The 17,561-nt window shown below is 40.1% G+C and overlaps 1 protein-coding gene across 1 annotated transcript; it reads left to right on the forward strand.

Moving 5' to 3' along the window:
• Positions 1 to 914: 914 nt before the first annotated feature.
• Positions 915 to 17,321, forward strand: FUCA2 (alpha-L-fucosidase 2). Its single transcript, XM_017847618.1, is given in 8 exon segments — positions 915 to 1,385; positions 5,371 to 5,558; positions 8,584 to 8,923; positions 10,264 to 10,474; positions 10,707 to 10,897; positions 15,304 to 15,318; positions 15,320 to 15,410; positions 16,951 to 17,321. Coding segments are annotated over 8 exon segments (1,395 nt in total). The 5' UTR covers positions 915 to 1,167; the 3' UTR covers positions 17,092 to 17,321.
• The last annotated feature ends 240 nt before the right edge of the window (positions 17,322 to 17,561 follow it).

Below are 17,561 nucleotides of genomic sequence, written 5' to 3' on the forward strand. Positions count from 1 at the left end.
AAAAAAAAAAAAAAAAAAAAAAAAGAGGTGGAGGAGACAAACTTCCCAAATGTCCTTTTAATCAATCATTCCAAATTGCTGGTTTTTTTCCCCAAGCTTGCAGGTTTCTTAAACATTCATTCCACTGGTTTCACCTGTCTCAGATCCTCTCCTTGTTTAATGCAGTGGTTCTCAGGAAAGTTTGGCCCACCAGCCAGCAACATCAGAATTTTTTTTTAATTTTTAATTTTATTTTTTATTTTACTTTTGAGAGGGAGTCTCACTCTGTAGCCCAGGCTGGAGTGCAGTGGCACCATCTCAGCTCACTGCAACCTCCGCCTCCCAGGTTCAAGCGATTCTCCTGCCTCAGCCTCCCGAGTAGCTGGGATCACCGGCGCCCGCCACCATGCCCGGCTAATTTTTTGTATTTTTAGTAGAGACGGGGTTTCACTATGTTAGCCAGGATGGTCGCGATCTCCTGACCTCGTGATCCGCCCGCCTCGGCCTCCCAAAGTGCTGGAATTACAGGCGTGAGCCACCGCGCCCAGACCAACATCAGAATCTTCTAGGAACTGGGTAGAAACGCAAATTCTTGGGCCGCAACCTAACCGCTGAATCTGAAGCTCTTGGAATTTCATCTGATACAAATTCAAGGTTGACAGCCATAGTTCTAACATGCAGCATCTTGGGAGCTGATACAGAGGCTGAGAACGATCTAGGCTGCTTTCCATATTTCATTATGGCGAGACCCGGCTGAGGTTCCTGCCTTGACCTTCTCATCCACGCTTCAGACGTGTGGAGCAGCCACCAGGGCGGGCTGGTGGCGTTGTCCTCTTGGGCAGTTTCTTGGCAAGGTCGTGCCTCCTTGAGGGCAGAGGCGCTGGTCACAGGGCCCTGACTCAGACTCATATTTTCCCCTCAAAGAGAACAGAGCCTTAGCAAAGCCGCCGCAGCTGGCTTTGGGGTAATGCTGGCCTCTTAGTTATGCTGAGCGATGCAGCCCTCCTGGGGTCATTCGGAACGCCCAGGAGAGTGGCCACTCCCACCCCAGAGGGGGAAGGGTGGCCGGTTTCCAAGACCGGCTTGGTCAGGTGACAGTGGCGCGGCATACTCAGCAGCAGAAACGGAAGAACAGCGCTCGCGGGGCCGCGGGAGCCTGCAGAGAGGACAGCCGGCCTGCGCGGGGACATGCGGCCCCGGGAGCTCCGCTGGCTCGCGCTCCCGCTGCTGCTGTTGCTGCTGCTGCAGCCGCCGCCGAGCCCTGCCCACAGCGCCACGCGCTTCGACCCCACCTGGGAGTCCCTGGACGCCCGCCAGCTGCCCGCGTGGTTTGACCAGGCCAAGTTCGGCATCTTCATCCACTGGGGCGTGTTTTCCGTACCCAGCTTCGGTAGCGAGTGGTTCTGGTGAGTGCGTTCCTTTCTGACTCCTCTGCCACGCTTTTGTCCCCACCCGCAGCCTCCAGCCACCACCCAGCGGGCCCGGTTAGCCGCCTGGTGCTGCCTGCACCCTCGTCGGTTTCACCTCCCACTGCTTTACCTGCGTTTCGCACTTCCGGGTGTCGAATATGTGGTTTCTTGCCTAAGTTCTTCTGCTGATGAACAGAGAATTTTTCTTCCGTGTGACTGTAAGAGTTTTCAGACACACTTGACTCCTCACCTTCTTCATAGTTGCGCATATTAAGCTGTAGTTATGACACTACAACATCGAGCTACTACAGACATTCATCAGTTGTGCAGGGGCATCCCACGAGCGGTGACTCAGGCACAATGGCCCGTGGTTGCTCTGCTGCTCCCTGCCAATTTACAGTCGTTCTGCCATGAAGTTATGGTTAAAACATAGTCATGAGTATGTGAAACGAGTTCATTGAACACCATTGGCTACTTAATGTTAACATGTTACCCATGTGTGGCTCTAGGAACTTTTTAAAGAGGTTCTAGAATGGTACTCTTAACACAATCCAGTTATCATTTGCCGTATGAAAGGTGCTACACAAAAATCTGTGCTTTAGATTTTACTTTGAGATCTATGTGAAAATGTGCATGTAATTTCTTAAACTGTTGCACATGTTTTTTCTAACTAAATGCTACAAGTATTAAGTTCTTCAAAATATAAATATTTTGTGTGCATATATAGATACATACACATAATATACTCTTTTTTGTTGTTGTTTTCTGAGACGTTGTCTCACTCTGTCACCCAGGCTGTACTGCAGTGGTACCATCTCGGCTCACTGCAACCTTTGCTGCCCGAGTTCAAACGATTCTGGTGCCTCAGCCTCCCGAGTAGCTGGGACTACAGGCGCACACCACCATGCCTGGCTAATTTTTTGTATTTTTTAGTAGAGACGGGGTTTCACCATATTGGTCAGGCTGGTTTCAAACTCCTGACCTCAGGTGATCCGCGGTGGCTCATGCCTGTAATTCCAGGACTTTGGGACACATAATATATTCTTAAGTAAAATAAGGGAATCATTAAACAGTAAGTATTTATTTGAATCAACTATATACTACATAAATAGTATACATCCAAATTAACATACTATATTTAGTAGACACAATACAGAGTATGAACTATATATTATATTAACATTACATAGTATACACTGTACCATGCTCTACTGTAAGGGTAGAAAAATTACACCTCCATTCTGTTAGGATCTCTGCTGGGTCCAAGAATTAAATTGACATTGTATGATTAAATTGTGGCTTAAAAAATAAATTTTAGCAAGGTCTTTACAGTATTCAACTTCTTGTCTTTGAAGCTTAGGATGTTGTCTTTCCTTCCAGTATAGAGTGCCTTTCATACTGGAATTTCATCTTCTGTCCTAGGAAACAGCACAGAGGTCAAAGTGCTCTTCATGCACCTGCTATTTTTTGAGTTTCTTTACCTTTAATAATATGCCAGAATAGCATATTTTAACCCTTTCATTACAAAGAGATAGACTACCTGAAACCAGTAACCTTTCTTATTGTTAGGTCGGTTTATGTAAAAAATAAAAATGGGTAAGCTATGGAGAATTATTCATATACTTTAAATAATTCAACTTATAAAACAGAGACTCTTCTTATGCCAAAACATAGCTACTTCAAAAAGATGTTACAAATCTTTATTTGCATGTTTTGGGCTATAATGAATCTTGAGTTTATTTTGGAAATGTTTTAGATTAGTGTGGTACATAATTAACACACTTTCTTCCCCCTAAATTGTATCTTATATTAAAATTTGTTCAACCATGAAGATTAGGTGAAGATATATTGGTGCCAGTAGAGGATTTGACATTTGTTAACTGAGACTAGTACTATGCCAAAATAAAACAGCTAGTTTTGAGTCATTTTATTCTTTGCTATGAGTAACTTCATTTTCTACAAATAAACCCATGATTGTTTTGACCTAAAACAATAAAGATACTTCTCATACTAAACAAACTAGAGAACACATTCCTGATGATCTGGAAATGCATTAACCCTGTGGAAGATTCTTTAATCATCTGTGGTTTCCCTTTGTATCCTCTGCTCCTCACTCTCAATTTGACTTCTGGGGAATCAACAGTACAGATGAGTATGTGTGACTGTTCTAAATGTCTATTAAAAACCAAATATAAATGATGAACTCTTTACCATAAGTGCCTCTTTTCATCTCTGAGCATGAAATTCGAGTCTAGACTGTAGGGGAGAGTGCAGGTTCAAATTAGATGATGCTAGGAGAAATTCCTTACTCTTGTTCAACTTTCTGAATGTCACAGTTTCTCTTTTGCAGTTCAGTTTAAAAGGTAATGTCCATAGTCCCAGCTACTCAGGAGGGTGAGGTGGGAGGATTGCTTGAGCCCAGGAGTTCAAGGCTGTGGTGAGGTATGATCATACCACTGCACTCCAACCTGGGTGATAGAGCAAGACCCTGTCTCAACCAATCAATTAATCATAATAAATAAATAAATAATAAAAACGCTTCAAGGATTTTAAACCCAAGTAAAAAGTGTAATGATAGGGGCTTATTATCTCACATAACAGGAAATTTAGAGGTAGTTGGTTCATTGATGAAGTCAAAGACATAGGCTCCTTCTGTCATCCTCAGCCTGGGGACTTGTTCCTTCATGGTCACAGGATGGCAGCCAGGCACCATAACTTCACACAACCTTGGCCAAAGGCAGGAAGGCCAGTATCTCTTTTCATTAGGAGGGAAACCATTTCCACAGTCCCCGAAGTGTGGCTTTCCCTCAAGTTCCCTTGGCCAGCATGGATCTCACATCCCTGTTGTAGCTGTAGTGGAAGCTGGGAATTAGGTAAATATGACTTTTGGGCAGGCAAACAGTGTGCCTGCCACGTAGTATGCCCTTCAATTATGTCTTCTTAGCAGAAAGAGTCTCCTGATCATCTTGGGAAATACAGTGCTGATTATGGATTTGCTTATCCTGTAGAAGTACTCATATGAAAGAAATGGTGATAGAAAAAGCAGGAGGTGGGTCAGAAATGGGGGTTGCATCTATTTCGTGGGGATAGTTATTTCTGTGTTTATCTAAAATGTGTAGATGTGTTTTTCCTCATGAAGTCTTGCTTACACAGTTTAGGATCAATATACCATTGCTTAGAATGAATGCATATAGCAAGTAATTGTTGAAGGTTGAGTCCATTTATTAAAATAACAGCATCTTCTTAATTTTACTTTTGCCTCCCTTTCTGTCCTGTGCCGCCAAAGTGTTCTCTACTACTGAATATAATAGATGCATGTTATGTTTTACGCATGTAGTCTTCCTTTTAGAAGCCCTAGTCGCTTATGTTACAAAGGACAGTGTGTAAAGACACATACTACATGTGATTTAAAAGTGAAGTATTAAAAGAGAATGGGGCTGGGCATGGTGACTCATGCCTGTAATCCTAACACTTCGGGAGGCTGAAGCAGGAAGATCGCTTGAGCCCAGGAGTTTAAGACCAACCTGGGCAACATATGGAAACCACATCTCTACAAAGAAAAAAAAAAATAGCCAGGTGTGGTGGCACGTGCCTATGGTCCCAGCTACTCAGGAGGCTAAGGCGAGAGGATCGCTTGAGCCCAGGAGATCGAGGTTGCAGTGAGCCATGATTCCACCACTGCATTCCAGCCTGAGTGACAGAGTGAGACCCTGTCTTAAAAAAAAGAATGGGTAGCTGAGTTGCCTAGAATGCTCTAGTTTATGGGCTGAGTGGATATCACAGGGAGATAGGTGGAAAATGAGAGGGGGTTTTAGTTTGCATAAGCTTTCTTTAAAGCCAAGACAAACTAATGGGGAAGTGAGAAAGAGAATCTGGGTCCTACTGTATCTGTGTGATGGGCAAATGGTAAGGGGAGCTGGAGGAGTTCTTTTAAATGTGTGTGTATGTGCTGTTTATGCACTCTTTCCTTTCCTCCCCTTAGGTGGTATTGGCAAAAGGAAAAGATACCGAAGTATGTGGAATTTATGAAAGATAATTACCCTCCTAGTTTCAAATATGAAGATTTTGGACCACTATTTACAGCAAAATTTTTTAATGCCAACCAGTGGGCAGATATTTTTCAGGCCTCTGGTGCCAAATACATTGTCTTAACTTCCAAACATCATGAAGGTAAGTCAATCCAGCGTATGGAAATTGCTGACAATGGTTAAGAAATGAAAAATTGGTTTTTTTTGGAAGAAAAAACTAAAGCAAGGTCTAATTTTCTCTTAGGAGCAACCATAAATGGTGACTGGCACTTGTTTATAACTAAGGGACTGCACTTTCAACCCAAATTGAGAGATGTTAGGAATACAGAAAGGATCATACCCTCCACATAACAGAGGAAAGATGTTCACATTTTGGCACATGCATTTTGAACAGTATTTCCAAGATTTACGTACAGCTGTTTGTTGAAGGAAGTGTGGGTTGCAAGTCAAAGTTCATCATTGGAATTGCACTCTTTCCTTCTCTTTCTCTGTAATGCATCCTGTGAATGCATCATGGGGGTTATACTGCTATAGTCTTGCATCATTACGGCACACCTGGCTGCACTTTTAGCCAACTCTTAGATGGCCAAATTGTGCAAATAGTGGATGAACTGATAGTGATGAAAGTGACCGAGATCACCTGGAGGGAAAAGGATTGTGGAACTGTAATGGTTCCCAGGATAATCAGAGGTGGTAGAAGAATATCTAAACCCCCACACAGCGGTCCTATTTTAATAGAATGGATTCTACCCATTACCACTGCAGTATTTGTAAGGCCAGGGAAGCATTAACAAATTGTTTTTGTTCCAATTGCTTGTTAATTCATTAGTTTCTTTTGCATGATCATCTTTGCCTTGGTATAAAAAAGTTTGCACTGGAGTGGTTGCTCATGCCTGTAATCCCAAAACTTTGGGAGGCCGAGGAAGGAGTATCATTTGAGCCTAGGGGTTTGAGACCAGCCTGGGCAACATAGTGTGACCCTGTCTCTACGAAAACAAACAAATAAACCAACAAAACTAAAAAATTAGCATGGTGGTGTGTCTCTGTAGTCCCAGCTACTCGGGAGGCTTAGGTTGGAGGACTGCTTGAAGGCTGTAGTGAGCGGAGATAGGGCCACTACACTCTAGTCTAGGTGGCAGAGGGAGATCCTGTCTCAAAAAAAAAAAAAAAAAAAAAAAAAAAAAAAAAAAAAGAAACTTTGCCTTATTGTTTTCTCCAGGGATGGGATGGGAATAGGAGAGGAGAACCAACACAAAAAATCTGGAATGATCATAGGATATTTTTCCCTTTGGCCACATTCTGGTAGCTTCATGATTTTCTCCTGTAGATATTTCTCCTGCTGAGATGAATGTCTATCAAGTGTATTTGCTTGAGAACATGCTGATTTCCTGATGTCTAGGAACTTCCCCAAGCTGTATGGCACAAAACAATACATAGTGAGTTTATTTAATAAAAATTATTAATCAAACTGTGAGGAGAGATGATGTAGCCCACATTTATACATTTTCTGGGACTCATGTTGTCAGATGTTTTCATTGCTTATAGAAAATGCATACCAAGCTCAGGAAGGAATATCGCTGTGTGAGCTTATGGTGGTGATATTCAAATGAAGACTCATGTGGTTTTAGTACTGTCTGACATTAGGGCCTGTCAAGTTGAATAATTTTGAATATGACTTTAGATATCAACACTGCTCTGAAGCTTACCATAGACATGACAGGAACAAGAGTGAGCTGTTTTAAAAAGCTTATTAAAATGAATCTAAGGCTAGGTGCAGTGGCTCACATCTATAATCCCAACACTTTGGGAGGCCAAGGAAGGAGGATTGCTTGAGGTCAGGAGTTTGAGACTAGCCTAGGCAGCAAAGTGAGGTCCTGTCTCTGAAAAATTAGAGAAAATTAGCTGGGCGTGGTGGAGTACACCTGTAATCCTAGCTACTGGAGACGTTGAGGTGGGAGGATCACTTGAACCCAGGAGGTTGAGGATGCAGTGAACCAAGATCACACCACTGAACTCCAGCCTGGGTGACAGAGCCAGAACCTGTCTCAAAAAAAAAAAAAAAAAGAAAAAGAAAAAAAAATCCGAAGTATGAGTCAATCTTAGACTTGTTCTAATTTATCAAGAGTAAAATGTTTCACCAAATGTACCTTATAAATGTCTATTCTCAAAAATTCTTTTAGATTTTAGTGGAATAGTAACAATGTACTTAAGTCTCTAGGCACTGATAAAATTTTGAGGCTTTCATATTTATTATGTTTTAAGTATTTCAGTTTATATATCTCTTCTGACATTTTATATAGAACAACCAGTAATCTAAATGCAAATTCCTGTTAAAATGAACCACTTCTAAGTGTTTGTATAAAAGTTTTCAATGTATAAAAAATGTATACATTGTTTTTCTTATCTATAAGGTAAGAAAATAGTTGGCAGACTATTTGCTTTTGGGTAATTTTATTAAAGAGGAAAATCCAAGCTTATGATTTTATAGTAGGATGACATTACATGTGGTGAGTATATTTTAAAGTATAGAACTATTGGGAAATAGTAGGGTTTTTTTGCCCCTCTGGTTAAATAAATAATCAGGCTAAAAGAGATTTGCTATACTTGGATCACCAGTGTTCTAAGAATCACACTATAATAGAATAAACAATCCTAAAACTAAGCAGTAGACTTCAAACTTTGGTTTAGAGACACTAAGAATCTTGCAGGAGTGCATCTCAGGATCTTCACAATAAATAGTAGTAGTCATCATTTAGCATGGTACATGGATATGTTCCCATTTTAGTTGTAGGCTGCTATTGTTGATTGTTTATTTTGTGCTATACCTTGTGCTAGCAGTTGGCTGAAGACATAGCAGGGAGCACTGCAGACGTGATGCGCTTCCTCAAGGACCTTACAATCTAAGAGGGAAAACACTGGAAATAGATCAGACCATACAGTGATAAACCCCAAAAGTTGCTTTTAAAAACCTCAGTCTCACCTTGTTTAAATTCTCACTTCTCATATAAAAGCACAATATAGGCCATGAAAAAATGGCCATAAAACAGTCATTTGTAGGAGCAGGTATTTATTCATCGTATGTACTATGTGATTTGTTTGGGCATTTGTGTGGGTTGAAATTTACTACAATAGACATGCTTACAAGGGTTTTCACTATAATTTTCTAGGTTTTACCTTGTGGGGTTCAGAGTATTCATGGAACTGGAATGCCATAGATGAGGGGCCCAAGAGGGACATTGTCAAGGAACTTGAGGTAGCCATTAGGAACAGAACTGACCTGCGTTTTGGACTGTACTATTCCCTTTTTGAATGGTTTCATCCGCTCTTCCTTGAGGATGAATCCAGTTCATTCCATAAGCGGCAATTTCCAGTTTCTAAGACATTGCCAGAGCTCTATGAGTTAGTGAACAACTATCAGCCTGAGGTTCTGTGGTCGGATGGTGATGGAGGAGCGCCGGATCAATACTGGAACAGCACAGGCTTCTTGGCCTGGCTATATAATGAAAGGTGTGTATGCTATGAGATTGCTGCAGTTACCCTCCATATTCCTAACATATTTCTAACATTTTCATTCCTTCACCTCTTGAAATATTTCATTTTAAGTCATTGGTGGTATGGGGAGAGAGAATCATTTTAAATAATACTTATTAGATATATTAGTATTTACTCAACATAATCAAGGGTAAATAAATCAGGAGTAAAATACAACTCAGTGGTCTGATTTTGAGATCAGACTAAAAATCACAGGATCAGGAACTTTGAAGGTGTTAATTTTGTGGGTCCCCCCTTTTTCTTTCCTACCCTGGTCCTTTATGGCCTCTATTCTGGGACAACTCTGTTTCTTCATCACTATTTCCAATTACGTGCTTCCGAATCCCTCTGACTGCTTCTTTTTATCCTCTTACCTTTTGGTCATCGTTGCTGCCCAGCCAATGTCACCCTTGTTTGTCTCCTCTTTTCCTTCATCAACAGCATTTTCCCTTTCTCCAGTTTTTTCCTATTGCTTCCTGCTATGTTCAAGCCTGCCCTATTAGAACAGGGAGTTCTGATTAAACTCCTCCATTAGGCTTAAACTATATGGACAAAATTTGTATGTACACTAGAAAGCACTGGGTATTGTGCTATTAAGTCAGGCAACCTTCTGCTTGCACTTCCTGGGCCCACAAAGGGCACAAATACAAATATTCTGAAGAACTCTTGATACTGAAAACAGCAGTGTGTCCAGGTACTCCTTCCAAGGGAAAAGATGGGGAGCTATCACTTCAATTTGTGACTTAAAACTGTCCCCTCTATGTGGCGTGGATTTCCCGCTAAAATGTGCCACGTGCTATGATAAGTAACGTTGTGGGGATATTTCACATGACATCAACAGTTGAATTTTCTGAGATTTTTCAATATTAGGCACAATGGTAAGAGAAAGAGAAAGGCTAGACTACATGTATGAGATCACTGAATCATTAAAAAGTGTCTTGGGTATAAATTCAGTTTCGGCTATCATTTACAATATAGAAGGGAGCTTAAAATAATCATAATACTCTTATGAGTGCTACTTGTGCTGGGTACCAGGCTAAATGTTTTACATAACTTATTTTTGTTCTAATCATAGATGAGGAAATTCATTATTCAGAGGAGTCAGGTAACTTGCTCTAGGTCTGGGAGCTAGAAAGTGACAAAGTCAGAACTCCAATCAACCCAGGTCTGTTTGACTTCAAAACCATGGGCTTTCCACTGTACTATGCCATGGTCCCTTTTCAGAATTATATTTCAAGTACAAGTCTTTTCAGTGACATTTCTTTTGTATAAAAGCTTATACCTTTTGTTTTAAAAAACTGTATGTTTCATTTCAGCCCAGTTCGAGACACAGTAGTCACCAATGATCGTTGGGGAGCTGGTAGCATCTGTAACCACGGTGGCTTCTATACCTGCAGTGATCGTTATAACCCAGGACATCTTTTGCCACATAAATGGGAAAACTGCATGACAATAGACAAACGGTCCTGGGGCTATAGGAGGGAAGCTGGAATCTCTGACTATCTTACGATTGGAGAATTGGTGAAGGTACAGTAAAATGTCTGGTGACTATTAACATAATATTCTTAATAGTGTGATCATATAGGATTTATTTCTTATATAGCTCAGTGACCTATAAATATAGGACATTGTTCTATCCTGTGTTTGTTCTTCTAGGTAGTGACTATATATACATGTATAAATATATAAATGCAACATATTAGCACATTAAGATGGAATTATTTTATTTATCTAAAAACATTTATTCTTCATTTTTTAGCAACTTGTAGAAACAGTTTCATGTGGAGGAAATCTTTTGATGAATATTGGGCCTACACTAGATGGCACCATTTCTGTAGTTTTTGAGGAGAGACTGAGGCAAATGGGGTCCTGGCTAAAAGTCAATGGAGAAGCTATTTATGAAACCCGTACCTGGCGATCCCAGAATGACACTGTCACCCCAGATGTGTGGTAAGTCATTCTTGTTACCAAGTACTCTTTTATAAACGAAGAGATTTAAAATTTATCAGACATATAAAGAAGAGTAGGATAAAAAGAGAAATTGGATGAATTCCTACATATACAAAGCACTTTCCAAACTTAGCTTACTCTAATATAAAGAGAAGAGGAAGAATTTGCATGTTTTTGAACATTTATTGTTTATCAGATTAAGCTTACATCATTTCTAGGTATCTCCCAGTGGTGGACAAATTTTGGCTGAAAGTACTCAGCTTTTAGAAAAATTGTAAGCCATTCAGACCAATGAAAAAATGCAAATGGTTAGTCTAAAACAGAGACTACTGTTTAATCAGTTCCGTAAATTCTAACTTTTGCAGGTGTTGCATCCCATGAAATTAGCAAACAAAGGTACCCAAAGGCAGAGAAAATGTTAGATTAAAAATGAGTCAAAATAGGGAGGGTTCTGGGAAGATGCTTCTCTCTGAGTTTGGGGAGGTTCTGTGTGTCAGTGAGTTCCTGAATCAGATTCCACAAATATGACAGTTTCTGATATGGTTTCTTAACATATATAAAATAAGAGGAGTATTGGTGAAGTTCTAAAAATTCACTTTCAGTTGCCTGATCAAATAGGAACCGAAAAATTAGACTAATTGTCCTTCAATCTACTTGACTTATGACTTAAAACATTAACCCATTGAATAAAATGAAGTAAGGCAATCTGGACAGAGCAAATAATTGTGGAGTTTTAAAATGTTGATCTGGGAGAAGCCATAATGAGAACTCAATACCAAGCTCTCATGTGACAGAGGATAGTGCAAATCTGGTTTTGGAATTTGCTTCTGTACTGACATTTGAATACGAGGGCATCTGATCTAGGACAATCATTAACCATTATTCCATTGTGTTTATTTCAATAAATAAACATAAAAGCTAAATATTTAATGTGGCTTATAAAGCTGTGAGTCTGGCTCCTACCAACTTCCCCGACGCTGAGTGTTCCTGCTCTCCCTCCTCACCATAGGAGCCTCTTCCCCCCGGGTTCATCGTGCCCATCTTCTTGCAGTCATCTACAGACTCCCAGGTCAACTCTTTAAATCTTTTAAGACAGTAGCCCTGGCTTGCTGTCCCTGTCCCCAGAACTACTCTTCACATCATTCTTAGTAATTTTAATTTCTATTCACAGTTCTAATTACCTGCACTTCCTGTCTTCTAAGGATCTTGTCTGCTTGACCTTTGTTACCTGTTCCTTTGCATTATCAACATACAAGGTCATATTGGTAATGCAAAGTCGAACTTCTTACTCAACACTTCCACTTGGATGCATAGCATCTTAGACCTGTATTCCACAGCTGAAGTCCTGAGTTTTAAAATTTTGCTGTAGACTAGCTCCACCCACAGTCTTCCCCATCTCAGTTAATGGCAGCTTTATCCTTTAGGTGGTTGTCAGGCCAAAGGCCTTGGTGTCCTTAATTTCCCTTTTTTTATAATCATACTTTAGACTTTGCATTACCAATAACTGCACCCCTTCCATGGCTCCAGTTTGAAGCATTCTGCCGTCTACCTATGACTTCTTATATTTCAGCTCACTCCACACAGCACTTTGGCTTCCAAAGGGATCTATAATCCAGGGATTATACTATCTTTTAGTCCTATCATCTTTTCTCTGTCTGTCTTTTTCCTTATCCAGAACAGATTCTGTGGCCTGTCACTGTAACTAATCTATTGCATACACCCAACTCCTGAACTCTTGCTCCCTCTGCCATACTCACTTGACAGAACATCAACTTTAAATTAAGATCTACTTATTCTATGCCTGCTCCTGGACAGCTAACTGTAACTATGGAAACTCACACACACATGCACCCAGACACATACAACGTAGAATTATCTCACCTTTGGTTTTAAGGTCAACCCTTGTGTCCTGATCCCATTGCAAATCATCCACCAAAGGATTGTTATAGCAATTCTCCCCTTTCACTCAATTTCACTTGTATTTCTAGCTACCTTCCCATTTCTCTCCTTTCCTTTGTAGTAAAACATGTTGAAAGAATTTTCACTTGCTATCTCCAATTCCTTGCTACAGTTTTTCTCTTGAACCCACTCTGGTCGAGCTTCCACTCCCACACTCCAGGATTGCTCTTCTCAAGGTCCACAATAACCTCTGCCTTTCCAATTCCAGTGATGAGTCCCCAGTGCTCATTTTCTTAACTTACTGGCAGCGTCTGCCTCAGTTGATCACTGTCTCTCCTGGTGTTCATTGTACCTGTTGGTTCTTCCTTCTTAGTTAGTTCCTCTGCTGATTTCATCTCATTTTTCCAACCTCTAAATCTTGAAGTGCCCTGAGGTTTAGTCTTCAGATTTCTATTCTTTTTTTTTTTTTTTTTTTTTTTTTGAGGGCACTGGCATGATCTTGGCTCCCTGCAACCTCTGACTCCCAGGTTCAAGCTATTCTCCTGCCTCAGCCTCCCGAGTAGCTGGGATGACAAGTGCCTGCCACCATGCCTGGCTAATTTTTTTTTTGTAATTTTAGTAGAGACAGGATTTCACCATGTTTGGCTAGGCTGGTCTCGAACTCCTGGACCTCAGGTGATCTACTTTCCTCGGCCTCCCAAAGTGCTGGGATTACAGGCGTGAGCCACCACGTTTATCTTAATGTCCCAGGCAATCTTATCCATTTTCATGGCTTTGAATGCCATATTGATGACCTCCACATTTCTATTTCCAGTGCAGACCTCTTTCTGAACTCCAGCCTCATTAAGTTCCTACTCAATATTTCCACTGGGATGCATAGCATCTTAGACCTGTACATCCAAAACTGAAGTCCTGAGTTTTCAAATTTTGCTATCAACTAGCTCTACCCATGGTCTTTCCCATCTCAGTTAACATTAGCGTCATCCTTTAGGTGGTTGTCAGGCCTAAAACCTTGAAACCCTTAGTTTCCCTTTCTTTTATAGTCACAGCCAATTCATTAGCAGATATCATCCTCTATCTTTGAAATATATTCAGAATCTGACCACTTCTCATCCTCTCTGTGGCAACCCTCATCCTTTTAGTTTCCATTGTCTTGTCCCTGTCTGGATTATTTCAGTAGCTTCTTAAAAGGTCTCTATTTCTACCCTTTAACCTATTCACCACAAAGCAATTAGAGTATACTTTTAAATAATAATGCCAGTCCCATGCTCACATTTCTCCAATGGCTTCCAGTCTCAGAGAGAAGGCCAGGTCCCATAGATGCTTACAAGGGCCTACAAAATCTGGCTCCTTATCGCCTCTTTGATCTTATCTGCCATCACCCTCCCCCACTTCCTCTCCTTCAGCCACTCTGCCTTCCTTGCTATTGTATCAACAGGCAGAGCACACTTGCACTGGGGCTCCTGCACTTGACATTCTGTCTGAAGGCTTTCTCCAGACTCTCCTGTGGCACTCCTATGGCACTCGCATGGTTCTCTTCCATGCCACCTCTAAGAGGTCTTCCCTGCCTATTCTACTTAAAATAACACTCCCAGGCCCCTCCTTTCCTACCTAACATGCCCTGTTCTTCTTACCTGGTTTGTTTTCTCCATAGCATTTAATCAACACCTGATATATTTGTTCATTCTAATTTCTCCCACTGGAATGTAAGCCCCATGACGACAAGAACTTTGTTCAATGCTGTATATAGCTCTAAAACAGTGTCTAGCATTTTAAGATTTCAATAAGTATTTGTTGAGTAGTTGAATAAATGAATGAATTCCGTTTTTTTTTGTTTTTTGTCTACAGCATACTTCCCTTACCTTCTTCTTTGTTCCCATTCATCCTTTAAGTCTCAGATTAAATGTCATGTTCTTGGTGAGGCTTCTTTCTGATGTTCTAATCTAAAGAGATCCTTTTGTTACAATCTCTCAATTTCCTTTTCTTTCATAGTGCTTATCAGAACTCACACTTTCATATTATTTGTGTGATTATTAAGTGTTTGCCTTCCCCACTCTAGTCTAAGCTCCGTAAGAACTATGTGTGTTTTGTTTTTTATTGTAACCCTAACACTGAGCACAGTATTAGGCACAGAATTGACACATGCATATCTTGTCTTGTTGAATGAATGAATGGATATAAAAATTTGAATAACACATGAAAAGCCATGAAGCTCTTGCATCCTGCCCCCTTAGGTCATCTGCTTCCCCTTTTCAGATCCATGAGAGCAGTCTGATGAAGAGGAATGCTATCTCAGGAAAATCTTTGTCTTCCAAGAACTTCCTTTTGGTCTTGGGGGAGGAAGGTACTTTTTTATACCAACATGGGGCTATTTTTCCCTCCCTTCTATTAATGGTGACACTGTGGAAGTATCTCTGTAAAAAAATTCCAGATTGTTCCTGATCCATAAATAATGAGAAACATGGGATGTAACTTGTTACTATGCTTTTATCTTTTCTTTTAACCAGGTACACATTCAAGCCTGAAGAAAATTGGTATATGCCATTTTCTTAAATGGCCCACATCAGGACAGCTGTTCCTTGGCCAGCCCAAAGCTATTCTGGGGGCAACAGAGGTAAGAGGGAATTTTACCTTGTTCCTTTAAATTGCTGATTAGAACATCTTGATGTAAACATAACTTTTAACTTTAAGGGGAGCCTTATATCTGTTTCTCTTATACCTCATAAAAGTAATTATAAATGAGCTCCAGCCAAGCATTGAGGCTCACACTGTAATTCCAGCACTTTGGGAAGCTGAGGCAGGTGGATGTCTTGAGGCCAGAAGGTTGAGACTAACCTGGGCAACATAGCAAGACCCCTCTTTACAAAAATTTTTTTAAAAGCTAGCTGTGCATGGTGGCACGTACCTGTAGTCCTAGTTACTCAGGAGGCTCAGGCAGGAGGATTGCTTGAACCCAGTAGGTCAAGACTACAGTGAGCTATGAGTGCACCACTTCAGCCTGTCTCTGAAAAAATAAATAAAATAAATAAAATAAAATAAAATAAAATGAATTTCACCAATGACAGTGTTTGGTCAAAATCTTTGAAACTTTTTGTTTCCCAGAAAACTAAGCTGATAAAGCAGCTACAGTATCTCTATGCATATCACTGTAAAATAGACATTATTCTTTACAGTCATTCTATGTTGTTCAAGTTCATTGCATGCATCCAAAACGATTCTTCTCATAAAACTAGAATTCGGATGCTTTCCCTGACACCCCACCCCAGAACATATCTGAATACAAGATGTCATGACTCTACTATTTTATGTTTATAAAACATTTTGGAGAAAGTTAGAGATTAATCTAACTGTTGTAACCACCACATCTGGCATTGAGTTCATTCTGATACATTTTATAACTTATTTTTTAAAATAAATTATCCCTTTGGAGGTGAATTGTCCATATGGCTCTCCTTGCATCACCTTTCTGCGTTTCATTTCTAATACGTGTGGTTGATGAGGTAGAAAGATGAGTTCAAATCTAATGTTTAATTACAGCTTAGTAGACCAAGTATGACACTGATTATATTTTTATTTTATCTATGTTCTTTTTGGTGCCAATTAACATCATTATTTAAAAGCTCCTGGGTTTTGTTTTCGTATTGATCCACCTAAGAAGCAAAGTTTTTGGTTCAAAATAACCCTAGAATATGTAGAGAACTTATTTGAATTTGCTTAGTATAGTAAGACTAAGGATATAAAATACAGTAATAATTGATCAAATATATGTATTATTGATTAGTGGAGGTTATTAGAAAATCTGGGGAACACTGAGTAGATACTTGGGCAGACTCTTGTTTCGGAGCCATTTTCTGCTCCTGATCCTCTCTTTAGCATTTTCTCCACTCTGACACTCCATTCAAACTTGAAAATTCTCCTTCCCCAACCCCTGCACACTTTTATTTCCCTCTTGAGAGTAAAATAGAAGCAAGAATATAGAGGCAAGATACATATACTTAATTGGATGAAGAGTGATTGTGAATCACTAAATAAAGGTAAAAATGAATCTCTTGTCTATATATTTTTTTGAACTACTACTGAGTCCTTCTCAATAGAAAGTGGGTGAGATAAAGAGATAAATTTGGAAACATTTGCATGTATGTTTTTAATTTCAGGTGAAACTACTAGGCCATGGACAGCCACTTAACTGGATTTCTTTGGAGCAAAATGGCATTATGGTAGAACTGCCACAGCTAACCATTCATCAGATGCCATGTAAATGGGGCTGGGCTCTAGCACTAACTAATGTGATCTAAAGTGCAGCAGAGTGGCTGATGCTGCAAGTTATGTCTAAGACTAGGAACTATCGGGTGTCTATAATTGTAGCACGCGGAGAAGGCAAATGTAAAATTGGATAAGAAAATTATTTTGGCAATTCAGCTCTTTCCCTTTTTCCCACTAAATTTTTTCTTAAATTACCCATGTAACCATTTTAACTCTCCAGTGCACTTTGCCATTAAAGTCTCTTCACATTGATTTGTTTCCATGTGTGACTCAGAGGTGTGAATTTTTTCACATTAGAGTAGCAAGGAATTGGTGGTATTACGGACTGAACTGAAAATTTTATGTTGAAACCATATCCCCCAACATGACTATATAGTTATGTATCACTTAATGATGGGGATATTTTCTGGGAAATGCATTGCTAGTCAATTTTTTTTTTTTTATGCCAACATCACAGAGTATATTTACAAAATCCTAGATGGCATAGCCTACTACACACCTA

This window comes from Rhinopithecus bieti, unplaced genomic scaffold (assembly GCF_001698545.2).
Source record: "Rhinopithecus bieti isolate Rb0 unplaced genomic scaffold, ASM169854v2 scaffold_29254, whole genome shotgun sequence".
Lineage (NCBI taxonomy): Eukaryota > Metazoa > Chordata > Mammalia > Primates > Cercopithecidae > Rhinopithecus > Rhinopithecus bieti.